Source organism: Scyliorhinus torazame, chromosome 2, assembly GCF_047496885.1.
Source record: "Scyliorhinus torazame isolate Kashiwa2021f chromosome 2, sScyTor2.1, whole genome shotgun sequence".
In the NCBI taxonomy this organism is placed as follows: Eukaryota; Metazoa; Chordata; class Chondrichthyes; order Carcharhiniformes; family Scyliorhinidae; genus Scyliorhinus; species Scyliorhinus torazame.
In genome coordinates, this window is record NC_092708.1 from 351,313,598 (window position 1) to 351,327,170 (window position 13,573).

At 53.2% G+C, this 13,573-nt stretch overlaps 1 protein-coding gene across 2 annotated transcripts in view; it reads right to left on the minus strand.

The window, feature by feature from the left end:
• fancm (FA complementation group M) overlaps window positions 1–13,573 on the minus strand; it is a 238,962-nt gene that overhangs the window by 67,382 nt on the left and 158,007 nt on the right. For both annotated transcript variants that reach the window (XM_072491173.1, XM_072491164.1), the window contains one exon: window positions 11,353–11,507. In XM_072491173.1, coding sequence (XP_072347274.1) covers window positions 11,353–11,507 — 155 coding nt within the window. The remainder of the gene's footprint in view (window positions 1–11,352; window positions 11,508–13,573) is intronic.

The window sequence follows — 13,573 nt, forward strand, 5'->3', positions numbered from 1 at the left end:
GGGAGGGGTTAAGAGTAGGCTGGGCTCCGGGGGAGTGCCGGGAGGGGGTCCGTGCCGGGGAGGGGGATGTCCGTGCCGGGGTGGAGGTTGGGGGGGGGGGCCTCCGTGCCGGGGAGGGGGATGGGGGGGTCCGTGCCGGGGTGGAGGTTGGGGGGGGGGGGTCCGTGCCGGGGATGGGGGTGTCCGTGCCGGGGTGGAGGTTGGTGGGGGGGTGGGGTCCGTGCCGGGGAGGGGGATGGGGGTGTCCGTGCCTGGGTGGAGGTTGGGGGGGGGGGGGGTCCGTGCCGGGGAGGGGGATGGGGGGGGGGTCCGTGCCGGGGAGGGGGATGTACGTGCCGGGGTGGAGGTTGGGGGGAGGATCCGTGCCGGGGAGGGGGATGGGGGTGTCCGTGCCGGGGTGGAGGTTGGGGGGGGGGGGGGTCCGTGCCGGGGAGGGGGATGGGGGGGTCCGTGCCGGGGTGGAGGTTGGGTCCGTGCCGGGGATGGGGGTGTCCGTGCCGGGGTGGAGGTTGGGGGGGGGGGGTCCGTGCCGGGGAGGGGGATGGGGTGTTCCGTGCCAGGGAAGGGGATGGGGGGGTCCGTGCCGGGGTGGAGGTTGGGGGGGGTGGGTCCGTGCCGGGGATGGGGGTGTCCGTGCCGGGGTGGAGGTTGGGGGGGGGGGGGGGTCCGTGCCGGGGAGGGGGATGGGGGTGTCCGTGCCTGGGTGGAGGTTGGGGGGGGGGTCCGTGCCGGGGAGGGGGATGGGGGGATGGGGGTCCGTGCCGGGGAGGGGGATGTACGTGCCGGGGTGGAGGTTGGGGGGAGGATCCGTGCCGGGGAGGGGGGTGGGGGTGTCCGTGCCGGGGTGGAGGTTGGGGGGGGGGGGGGGGGGTCCGTGCCGGGGAGGGGGATGGGGGGGTCCGTGCCGGGGTGGAGGTTGGGGGGGGGTCCGTGCCGGGGATGGGGGTGTCCGTGCCGGGGTGGAGGTTGGGGGGGGGGGTCCGTGCCGGGGAGGGGGATGGGGTGTTCCGTGCCAGGGAGGGGGATGGGGGGGTCCGTGCCGGGGTGGAGGTTGGGGGGGGGGTGTCCGTGCCGTGCCGGGGTGGAGTTTGGGGGGGGGGTCCCTGCTGGGGAGGGGGATGGGAGGGCAAGTGAGTTGGTCCACCTGGCCAGGTGCCAGCCTCCAACAGTTGGACCCATGCGGTCCATGCCACCTGGCTGGGGGGAGGAGGGGATATGGGCAATGATGACATGTCGTCGTTCCCCTCCCCCCACCAGGCCGTCATGTTTTCAGATCATCCAGCGATGTTGGCCGCTGTGGCGGCAGCCGCTCATGTCTATGTTGCCCTGGATGAGGAGGAGGAGGAGCGTGCCAGAGAGGCGGCGCAGGCTGCTGCAGAGGGGCAGGTGGCAGCGGCCCAGGCTGGAGGGACAGCCGACCGACAGGACGAGGAGGGGGAGGAGGACGTCGCGGCCCCACGGCAACGGAGGCACCCGAGGGCGCCCCGTGTGTACCGGCCCCGGCAGTCATACCAGGACCTCACGGACCGGGAATGCAGGAGGAGACTCCAGATGAGCCGGGAAACCGTGGCACACATCTGCCACCTGCTGGCACACCTGTCACCGCGTGGCACTGGCGGGGGACACCCTCTCCCTGTGTCCGTCAAGGTTACGGTGGCCTTGAACTTTTATGCAACGGGGTCATTCCAGGCACCGAGTGGGGACCTGTCCGGCATATCGCAGACATCGGTGCACCGGTGCATCCGGGCAGTGACAGATGCCCTATATGCCATGGCGCACCGCTACATCCGCTTCCCCGTGGACCGGGCCAGCCAAGATGCCCGGGCCGTGGGCTTCTCTGCCGTGGCCGGGTTCCCCATGGTCCAGGGCGCGATCGATGGGACGCACGTCGCCGTGCGGCCACCTGCAGATAACAGGGCCGTGTTCACTAATAGGAAGGGGACCTATTCGATGAACGTACAGGTGGTCTGCGACCACCGCATGATGATCCTGCACATCTGCGCCCGTCACCCAGGCAGTGTACACGACTCATTCGTGTTGTCGCGGTCATCCATCCCCAGCATGTACGAGGGACGCCATCCCCGGCTGAGGGGCTGGTTGCTGGGCGACAGAGGCTACCCATTGCGATCGTGGCTGATGACGCCTATACGCAGGCCACGCAATGAGGCGGAGAACCGCTACAATGATGCCCATGTAGCGACAAGGGGAGTGATAGAGAGGTGCTTTGGCGTGCTGAAGATGCGTTTCAGGTGCCTGGACCTCTCTGGGGGCGCCCTCCAGTATCGGTCAGATAGGGTCGGCCGCATCATTGTGGTGTGCTGCATCCTGCATAACATAGCCCAACAGAGCGGCGATGTGCCGCAGGCAGAGGAGGGCGGAGTGGAGGAGCAGCAGGAAGAGGCGCAGTCCTCCCCAGAGGGGAATGGGGGTAATGGTCAGGGCAGACGGGGTAGACACAGGCGGGTGGCTGTCCACCGTTACCGGCTGGCCCAGCGGGCACGGGACAGACTGATAGACGCCCGCTTCACTGACTAGATGGGCGTGGGAATCGGGTAGTATGGCCCCAGACCGCACACCATGGCAACAGCCGACCACCCACACTCCCCACCCAGCACCCTCACTCCCCACCCAGCACCCTCACCCCCCTCCCCAACCCCACACACCCCACCCGCATGCACACCACCCCCCCCCCCCCCCCCCCCCATTGCCGATCCACCTGCGGCACAACGGGCCGGGCTCACACAGTTGCGGGTGGACGCGTGTCTATCGCAGGCCATGGAGGATGATGACAACCCGCCCTGCGGTGAGCTCCTGGCTCTACATCGTTGGACTATGTCTGACCCATGGCCACAGTATCACCATCCACCCGGACCATCCCTGCATGCGGCTGTGACACTGCAGCGCACGGTCCCGTCCTCTGCCCGGGGGATGTTGATGGCGGCCCAGGGGGAAGGGGGCAGACTCACCTGGGGCTGAAGTAAGACCACCCCTCACACACACACTTGCGCTCAACGTACATGACACCCCCGCACACTTTGGACAGAGCACAAAGGCAGCTTCTGTAGGTGTAACATTGACTTTAATAACCAAAGGAGTTCATGCACGTGCCCTAGCCCCTAAAACTCATCTGTGCCCTGCACCCGTGCCAACTTACTCAGTGTCTAATTGTTTGGCCTTACGGGCCCTTGGACTACGTCTACGTGGTTCCCCAGACGGTACAGCAGAACTGGAGGTGGACTCCTGTGATTCCTGCCCTCTGACACTGGATCCCTTTGGCGGCCGTTTCCTGGGGCGTCCTGGCCTAGATGGGCCAGGCTGCGGCCCGGGCGACTGGGATGGCGAGCTGCCAGCCTGGCCTGCCCGTTGCCCACCCGATGCACCTGGGACGGAAGGGGGGGGGTCCGAGGTGTCGCGGTGTACCGAGACCTCCCCTACAGAGGGAGCCGGGACGGACCACACCACCTCCTCCTCCCTCGGGGTGCCCGACGGCCCCCAGGCCTCTACATGGGTGGGGGATGCGAACGGACTGGCCATCCGACGCCCCCCCGACATCTGGCGCTGCCAGTCCTGGAGGCCCGTGCTGGTATCGACAGGGGTCTGCAGGTTTGCAGCCATGGAGCCCAGGGGTTGGCAAACCCTGTCTGTGACAGTGCGACGCCGGCTCGCACATGGCCACTGGCGCCGATGCCCTCAGCGATGGCCTGCAGAGACTGGGCCATGGCCTGCTGAGACTGGGCCATGGCCTGCAGAGACTGGGCCATGGCCTGCAGAGACTGGGCCATGGCCTGCAGAGACTGGGCCATGGCCTGCAGAGACTGGGCTATGGCGTTGAGCGCCTCTGCCATCTGGCGCTGGCACTGGCTCATGGCCTCCTGTGAGAGGGCAGCCATTTCCTGGGCCACAGACGCCGCCTGCACGGAAAGCCCCAGGCCTCGCAAACCGTTCCCCATGTCTGACACCGTCGCACCCATTGCCTCCACCGCGGACGCCACCCGTGCAGTATCGGCCTGGGTGGCACGCATGACCGGCACCACTCCCAGCTCCTGGACGCGGGTGGACTCCTCCACCTGCGACCGCAGCCGTCGCAAGCCGCCCGTCACCCTCTTCGCTTGTCTCCGGGTCGGTGGTTGCATCGGATCTATGTGTGGGTGTGGTAACTCCAGGAACCCGGGATCCATCTGGGCGGCAGATGTTCGCTTGGGCTGGGCTGCCCTCCGACCGCCCAGCCCCTCTGCTGCTCCTACCTCCACCTGCTGTACCGGGACGGCTGTGTTGTGCGCACCAGTGAGGGTACCAGACGCCTCATCACGAAAGTTCCCAACCGAGGTGAGTGTTTCTGCGATGGTGGAGGGTGTTGGTGACAGCAGTGGCGTTGTGTCGTGCTCTTCGTCCCACTCTGACTCCATGGCACTTTGGGGTGGGGGTTCGTCTCCACCCATCCACTCTGAGTCACTGTCCGGTATTTCGTCTTCCTGGGGAGTGCTGTCCCGGGTACTGCTGTCCCGGGTAGTGGTGTCCTGGGTAGTGGTGTCCTGGCTCGGATGTGACGGGGGCCTGTGGCTGCCCCCCTCATCGCTGGGTGGTCGCTCCCGCACGTGACGGAGGTGTCGTCTCCCTGTTGCTCCAGGTCTCTCCGTCTCCCGTGGTGTGCGAGGGGCATCCTGCGGGCGTCGCATGCTGGAGGGTGCGGGTCCCTCCGTCTCCCGTGGTCTCGGAGGGGCATCCTGCGGGCGTCGCATGCCGGAGGGTCCGGGTCTCTCCGTCTCCCGTGGCCTCCGAGGGGCATCCTGCGGGCGGTCTGCATCTGCGGGGATGGGTGCCTGGACGTTTGGTCCTGCGATACACAATGAAGCATGCATGGTTAGACATCAGGCAGTGATCAGGTGATACGGGGGAGGGGGATATAGGGGAGGGGGGATATGGGGACGGGCTGTCGGTGGCTCACTTGCTACTACGCCCCCGACCTCTGCATCAGCAACCTCCCGGTCCTCAGGTCCACCAGCCAGTTCCAGGGCCCTTTCCTGGTGTTCGGTCAGTGGCCTCTCATCAGCGGGGCCTCCTCCAGTCCTCACATGCTCCCTATTGTTGTGTGCGCGCTTCTCCTGGGGGGGGGGGGGGGGGCGCGGTTGGCAGGGGTAAAAGGCAACACTGTTAGGCAGGTATATGAATGCACGCCATCGGTTGCGCGTGCATTGCAGAGGTTAAGGTTAGGGCTGGATTCACTTGGGGATATGGGGGAGGGGGGGGATATGGGGGAGGGGGGATATGGGGGAGGGGGGATATGGGGGAGGGGGGGATATGGGGGAGGGGGGGATATGGGGGATGTCTGTTTGCAAAAGAATCTGCTTGCTGAAAGATACTTTCCTGAATTTTATAGCAAACTTTGAGAACTAATTAAAATAAAAGCAAATTACTGCGGATGCTGGAATCTGAAACGAAAGAGAAAATGCCGGAAAATCTCAGCAAGTCTGGCAGCATCTGTAGGGAGAGAAAAGAGCTAACGTTTCGAGTCCGTTGACTCTTTGTCAAAGCTAACAGACAGAGAAAGTGGGAAATATTTATACTGTGGAGTGAGAATGAAAGAGGAGTCATAGCCACAGAAACCCAGGGAACCCGGGTGCTAATGGCCACAGAAACCAAGGGGAAAGAGTGCAAATGGCAGTCCCCAGAGAGAACAAAAGATGTGAAAGGTCAAACAGCAGGGAAACTAACATCAGAGGATGAACTGTAGATGTGGCGGGAGGGGAAGGAAGAAGCAAAGAGGAGAAAGGTGAAGGGGAAAAGATTACGGGGGGGGGGGGGGGGGGGGGGGGATTAAATATATATTAAGAAAGAAAGACATGGTAAGACAGTTAAAATGAAATGGGATGAAAACAAATGGGTCGAGGTGGGGTAGAGCTGATCATCTGAAGTTGTTGAATTTGATGTTCAGGCTGGAAGGCTGTAGCATGCCTAACCGGAAGGTGAGATGTTGTTCCTCCAGTTTGCGTTGATCTTCACTGGAACATTGCAGCAGGCCAAGAACAGACATGTGGGCATGGGAGAAGGGTCTTTCGTTAAAATGGCAAGCAACAAGAAGGGTCCTGAATGCGCAGAGACTGAAGATGCTCAGCAAAGCGGTCAGCCAGTCTGCGTTTGGTCTCTCCTATATAGAGACAACCACATTGGGAGCAGCGAATGCAGTAGACCAAATTGGAAGAGATACAAGTGAAACGCTGCTTAACCTGGAATGAGTGTTTTGGGCCTGGGATGTTAAGCATGGAAGAGGTAAAGGGACAGATGTTACACCTTCTGCAATTGCATGGGAAGGTGCCACTGGTGATGGGAGAGGTACTGGGTATGGTGGAGGAGTGGACTAGATTGTCTCGGAGGGAACGGTCTCTGCGGAATGCTGACAGCAGGAGTGAAGGGAAGATGTGTTTGGTGGTGGCATCACGCTGGAGTTGGCGAAAATGGCGGAGAACTAATTGTTTGTATGGTCTGCAACAGGCACAACGTTTGCTGACGATACAAGTTTGCTGACGATACGAGTTTGCTGACGATACGACCATAGTGGGCTGGATCTCGAATAACGACGAGTCAGAATACAGGAGGGAGATAGAGAACCTAGTGGAGTGGTGTAGCGACACCAATCTCTCCCTCAATGCCAGCAAATCTAAAGAGCTGGTCATTGACTTCGGAAAGCAAAGTACTGCATACACCGCTGTCGGCATCAACGGAGCAAAGGTGGAGATGGTTAGCAGTTTCAAATTCCTAGGGGTGCACATCTCCAAAAATCTGTCCTGGTCAGCCCACGTCGACGCTACCACCAAGAAAGCAAAACAGCACCTATACTGCCTCAGGAAACTAAGGAAATTCGGCATGTCCACATTAACCCTCACCAACTTTTACAGGTGCACCATAGAAAGCATCCTATCTGGCTGCATCACAGCCTGGTATGGCAACTGCTCGGCCCAGGACCGCAAGAAACTTCAGAGAGTCGTGAACACCGCCCAGTCCATCACACGAACCTGCCTCCCATCCATTGACTCCATCTACACCTCCCGCTGCCTGGGGAAAGCGGGCAGCATAATCAAATACCCCTCCCACCCGGCTTACTCACTCTTCCAACTTCTTCCATCAGGCAGGAGATACAGAAGTCTGAAAACACGCACGAATCGACTCAAAAACAACTTCTTCCCCACTGTTACCAGACTCCTAAATGACCCTCTTATGGACTGACCTCATTAACACACCCTGTATGCTTCATCCGATGCCGGTGCTTATGTAGTTACATTGTATACCTCGTGTTGCCCTATTATGTATTTTCTTTTCTTCCCATGTACTTAATGGTCTGTTGAGCTGCTCGCAGAAAAATAATTTTCACTGTACCTCGGTACACGTGACAATAAACAAATCCAATCCAATCTAACTTTTGATAGTGATTAAAATGACAGATGCTGGTTAACCAGAATCCACTTGTGAAACTGATCCACCTCTATATTGTACTAGTGTGCACAAGGAATCCAGAGTAGTATTTTCCAAACTTTTTTTGCCCGCTGTTTGACCTTCGCAGCCCATGTCCTGTTCACGTAACTTTAATGCTTGGCCCTCACTATCTCACTCCAATCAGGTTCACTGGAGATGACTATGCTCATATCAGGTGCAGAGTTCAGCCACTTCCTTTGTGTGTCTCCATCTTTGTGAGGACGGAAAATCCAATCTTGCACGAGTAGGTCGTTGTGAACGGCAATAGCAACAAAATGTTTGTTTTACTCAGCACTGGACACTCCTGGGAGATGCTACTCCAGAATGCTGACAGCCTCATGAACTTTTGGCGTGCTTTTAATGTGCTGTCACTGGACAGGTACAGCAGCTTAGTCTTCATTTGGGGTCAACTGTAAGTTAATAGCTGACTCTGGAGTCACAATCTCAAACAGAATCGTTTTACTCAAATTCTCTTTCAAAATCTGAAACTTCTCTCATTTGCCAGTACTTCCCTGCAAATAACACACATGGGTTTTGCATCCTTATTTGCATTGGCACAATAGACAAAACCATATCTCAAGAAATCCTGTTTATACTGCTTTGTTCTCAAGTGAGGTTTCTTCTTTGTAGGCTGTTCATCAGAGGCTCTTGAGCTCTGTACAGAGCTACAGTAGAGCTGCTCTGTCCTGCCATATATTCTCCTGATCAGCTCTCTCCAGCAGATTCAGATGCGAGATCCTGGTCAGTAGGTATACTGCCTATTGTGTCTTTGGCCGTCTCTTCCTTGTAATAAAACAATCCATCTTCACAGTCCTCTTGTTTTAGGTCTTACTTGCTAGCAGCTAAAACGTGGAACAAACTTTCCTCCGTGATTTGGTACCAAAAGCACGTACATATAATAATAATCTTTATTAGTGTCACAAGTAGGCTTACATGAAGACTGCAATGTCGTTACTCTGAGAATCTCATAGTCTCCACATTCCAGCGCTTGTTCGGGTACACGGAGGGAGAATTCAGAATGTCCAAGTTACCTAACAGCACTTCTTTCGGGACTTGTGGGAGGAAACCGGAGCACCCAGAGGAAACCCACGCAGACACAGGGAGAACGTGCAGACTCCGTACAGACAGTGACCCAAGCCGTCACGGTAGCATAGTGGGTAGCATTGTTGCTTCACAGCGCCAGGGTCCCAGGTTCGATTCCCGGCTTGGGTTACGGTCTGTGTGGAGTCTGCATGTTCTCCCCGTGTCTGCGTTTATTTCCTCCGGATGCTCCGGTTTCCTCCCACAAGTCCCAAAAGACGCGCTGTTAGGTGAATTGGACATTCTGAATTCTCCCTCAGTGTATCCGAACAGGCGCTGGAATGTGGCGACAAGGGGCTTTTCACAGTAACTTCATTGCAGTGTTAATGTAAACCTACTTGTGACAATAAACATTATTATTATTATAAGCCGGGAATCAAACCTGGGACCATGGTGCTGTGAAGCAACAGTGCTAACCACTGTGCTACCGTGACATACAGGGTGCTTGACATCAAGCGTACGTGCAGGGCGGGTGACCTGCTCACTGCTGCCGCTTATGGTCGGAAGACTGCACACAGCCTCATTTTGTTCTCATTTAAAAGCCAGTAGCGGCCACCATTCTCAATTTAAATGCCGGTACTGACTGTTGGCGCTTCTCCTGGGATCGGGAATGCTGCAATCAATTGCTCCGCAACCTGCACTTTAAAAAATACTCTCGTCTGGAGAATCTCTTTATACAATCAGTGGCAGATTTCCATGGCATCATAAACAGTAGGTGGAACCACATCCTCTTTCACTTATTTGTGCAAATTACTACCTGTCCAAACCCTCATCAATTTATTGCACCTCGGGGCACAGCACAACTAACTACAAAATATATAATAGGACATGCAAGGTTGGGGCCGCACACTGGGACCAAACCAGCTCTAAATGATCAGTGCAACCTGTGTGAGAAACATCAGTTGCTAGAATTAAGGAGAAAAGAGAGCGAGAAAGGAGAGAAAGGCTAGGATTCTCCATTCCTCACGGCTGCAAACTGAAATCCCAACTGGGCGGAGAATGAATCCCCCGGTGATGCTCTGACCCCCCATGCAGGAAATCCTCTGGTTGCCGGCAGAGTTTGTGATCGGGCCGCCCGCTTAAAATGGCAGCCCAATACCCTGATTCTGATGGAATCCAACAAGCTCTCCACCATGCATAATTTTGCATGGTTTAGGAGTGAGACTTGTACCTGGTCCGCTTCCAGCAGCAGTGCAAATTCGCCACGATTCTCCGATAGCGGGAGCACTTAGACTCCAGGACGGAGAATCCCGGCCAAAGAGAAAAATTGAGAGAGCGAGGGAGATCCAGAATATATTTTTCCCGAAGCCACAACCTCATCAGTCATGACTACTCAGGATAATGGAACGTTGTACAAGAAGGTTCAATTACACATTAAAAGCTTTGCATTGGTAGTACAAATATAACTGCTACTATTTGCATTCTGCATCTGGATTCTGTTTTGACTGACGACTAGTAATAAAACAAAACCCTAGGACACTAAAGTCACAGGGCAACACAGCTTTCCTGATATGATAAAAGAAAAGGGTGAGATAACCTAGCTAAGGAGGATAGCATTATGGTGCACACTTCGTGAAGAGAAAGCACTGACTCTAGGCATCTTGTCAAGTTCCAGAGTGGAGCGTGAACTCATAACTTTTTGACTAAGAGACAAGAATGCTACCAAGCCAAAGTGACTCTGAAAATGATGTGCATTCCCTAAACATAAGAGTCAAAGTGGAGGAACAATGTTCAGACCATTTCCTCCCTCTTTCTTTCCCACAATCAAAACAGCAATATGTCTTTTAAATGATCTTCTGTCACTTTGCAACTGACCAACAGGCCAAGGCAGGCCTCCATGGTAAACTGTGGAGAAAAAAACCTGCCATAGACACTGGCATCGAGAACTAAGTGAAGCTGAAACTTTTCATCAAGAAAAAAAAAAAATGATGGTACGGTTACTGGAACTGACTATTATAAATTACACTGAATTAGTAAAGGGAATATTGAAATTTTAAAAAAACTTGCATCAATATAATGTTTTTCATGATCACCAGAGCTTCACATGCACTGAAGCACTTTTGAAGTGTATGGTAGACACTATTGTAATAAATGAAATGTGGCTGCCAATTGGCACATGGTGAACTCTCGCAACAGCAATTGTAAAATGACCAAATACATTTCTGTAATGATGTGGGATAAATAATGGACAGGGGTGGCATGGTGGTTAGCACTGCTGCCTCACAGTTCAATTCCAGCCTTGGGTGACTGTCTGTCTTCGTGTCTGTGTGGGTTTCCACCCACATTCCAAAGATGTGAAGGTAGGTGGATTGGCCATGCTAAATTGCCCCTTAGTGTCCAACAAGTTAGGTGGGGTTACTGGGTTACAGGGATAGGTGGGACGTGGGCTTAGGTAGGACGTGGGCTTAGGTAGGATGCTCTTTCAGAGGATGGTGCCGACTAGTTTGGCAGAATGACCTCCTTTTGCACTGTAGGGTTTCTATGACATGGGGATAACACCCCTCATTTCTTCAAAACAGTGCCGTGGGATATTCCGTATCCACCTAAGCAAATGGAGTCTTGGTTTAGTCACATCTGCAATATGGTACCTAAGACAGTGCAGCACTCCCTCAGTACTGAAATGTCAGCCTTGTTAATTTGTGTCCTTCAAAAAGAAACCTTAAACAGAACAGATCCAACTAAAAAGAAAAGCATTATGCTTCAAACTTGCTAAAGGGACGATATTGATTCATTCCCTCACACTTCATTTGCAGTGGCATTCATTGTGTATTGTGGCTGAATGAATGAAAAACTTTGGTAACTTACCACAGCTTTTGGTTCATCCTTTACAGACTCAAATGAAATTGGCACTAATTTTGGTGTCCCTAAATCATCATTTGTCAATCGAAATTTTCGATCCCAAAATTCAAATTCTTCTGGAGTCAACAAGCCATCTTCCTTAGACTTAGTCGGTTTAATCACTGCAAAACAAAATCAAAGAATATTCCTTCACAGTAGCAAATGATTTCCTAGATGTCATTCAAAAAGTACATTTTATGATCATTTCAAATATCTATGGGCGGCACGGTAGCACAGTGGTTAGCATTGTTGCTTCACAGCTCCAGGGTCTTGGGTTCGATTCCCGGTTTGGGTCACTGTCTGTGCGGAGTCTGCACGTTCTCCCCGTGTCTGCGTGGATTTCCTCCGGGTGCTCCGGTTTCCTCCCACAGTCCAAAGATGTGCAGGTTAGGTGGATTGGCCATGCTAAATCACCCTTAGTGTCCAAAAAGGTTAGGTGAGGTTACTGAGTTACGTGGATAGGGTTGAGGTGTGGGCTTATGTGGGGTGCTCTTTCCAAGGGCCGATGGACCGAAAAATGGTCTCTTTCTGCACTGTAAATTCGATTAAATATTCTGTGAACTGTATTTTTAATGTGTTGGTTTTCCTCAGAAAAATAATATGTAGCAACTTTTATTGATGTGCTGATTTTAATAAAAAAGCTCCCAAGGTCCTTCACAAGGAACATGATAAAACAAGATATGGCACCAAGCGACATACATCAGATGCCCAAATGCTTGATCAAAACCATAGGTTTAAAGGAGTGTCTTAAAGAAGGAGAGTTGGAGTTATGTAGGGAGGATGTCCCAGGGCTTATGATATCGGCAAATTAATGCATAGTCACCAATAGTGGAGAGATTAAAATCAGGGAAGCTCAAGAGACCAGAATTTAAAAAGTGGAGATATCAGAGTCACGGGGCTGGAGGAACAGAAGTACTTCCTAAAAACTTCCATGGTCAGTTACAATAGAACAATGTATTTCCTCAGCAGATTCTCCCCAATTAGCTTAACCTTTAGGGAGGGCAGAACGTGAAAAGTTATCAAGGAAGTTACTTTGTCCTCTAAAACAAAAGCAAAAGCAAAATACTGCAGACCCTGGACATAGTGCTGGAAAAACTCAAGCCGGTCTGGCAACATCTGTGCAGAGGGAAACAATTAACAGGAGTTCCAAAGAAGTGTCGTATTGGACTTGAAACATTGACTCTTTTTCGTTCCACAGAATTTCCAGCCTGTTTTTATTTAATCCTATCCTCTTTCCCTCCTTTCCTACAATTTGAAATGAATGATTTAAACATTTAGTACATCATTATTCATTTAGCCTTCGATTCCTCAAAAGAATCAAGAACAGATTTGTGCTAGATAGATAAAGAGTTTTCGATGTCTACAATACTACGATCCCAGACCAGACCTCAACAGTTGCTAGGATACCGGACAGAAACCCCAACATTTTATTTAATTTGTAAGACTACGAGGAAACGACACATCGCTCCAGGAGTGATTCCACAGATAAATAGTGATATGGTGTATTAAAACAAATTTTATTACAAATACAGTATTACTAAATTTAATATCATAAAGACAATAGATTACAATTATCAGTTAAACAATGCTTAACAATACAATGAAACAACAACTCCTAACTGCTATCTTGATCTCCACTCAAACAACACCCATCTTGGGTCAAAATCCACTTTTAAATCTAGTTCGTAGACCAGGAATATTTGCTTAACAGAGATGTCTTGGATACCCTGCTTTGAGAGAGATATCCATCAGGAACCGGCTTTCAGATTCTTGCCCATCTCAAACTATTGTTTAACCAGCCAGCCTTTGAGAAACTCCTTGTCCTGTTCACATACAAATCTTTAACTCACTGTTTGAGAGAATCTGCTCCTTTTCACAACAGATCAAAACTCATTGTCTTCAGAGAAGCTGCTCGTCTATCCACATCCTAATCTAAAACTGAATTTCAAAACTGAAAGCTCAACACCTGACTGCTTCAGCCCCTGGCCCCACCCATTAACTACTTCTGCTTATGAAGTTAAATATAATGGGCTGGATTCTCCACCTTGCGACACTGGAAATGCAAATCACGATCAGGGGGGGAGAACCGGGCATCCAACAAAAATCAAGATTCACACCCGGTGCCGATTCGGACGCCATGCTCCTGCCTCCCCGGCAGCAAAAACAAGGTTTGCGCCCCGTGCCAGTG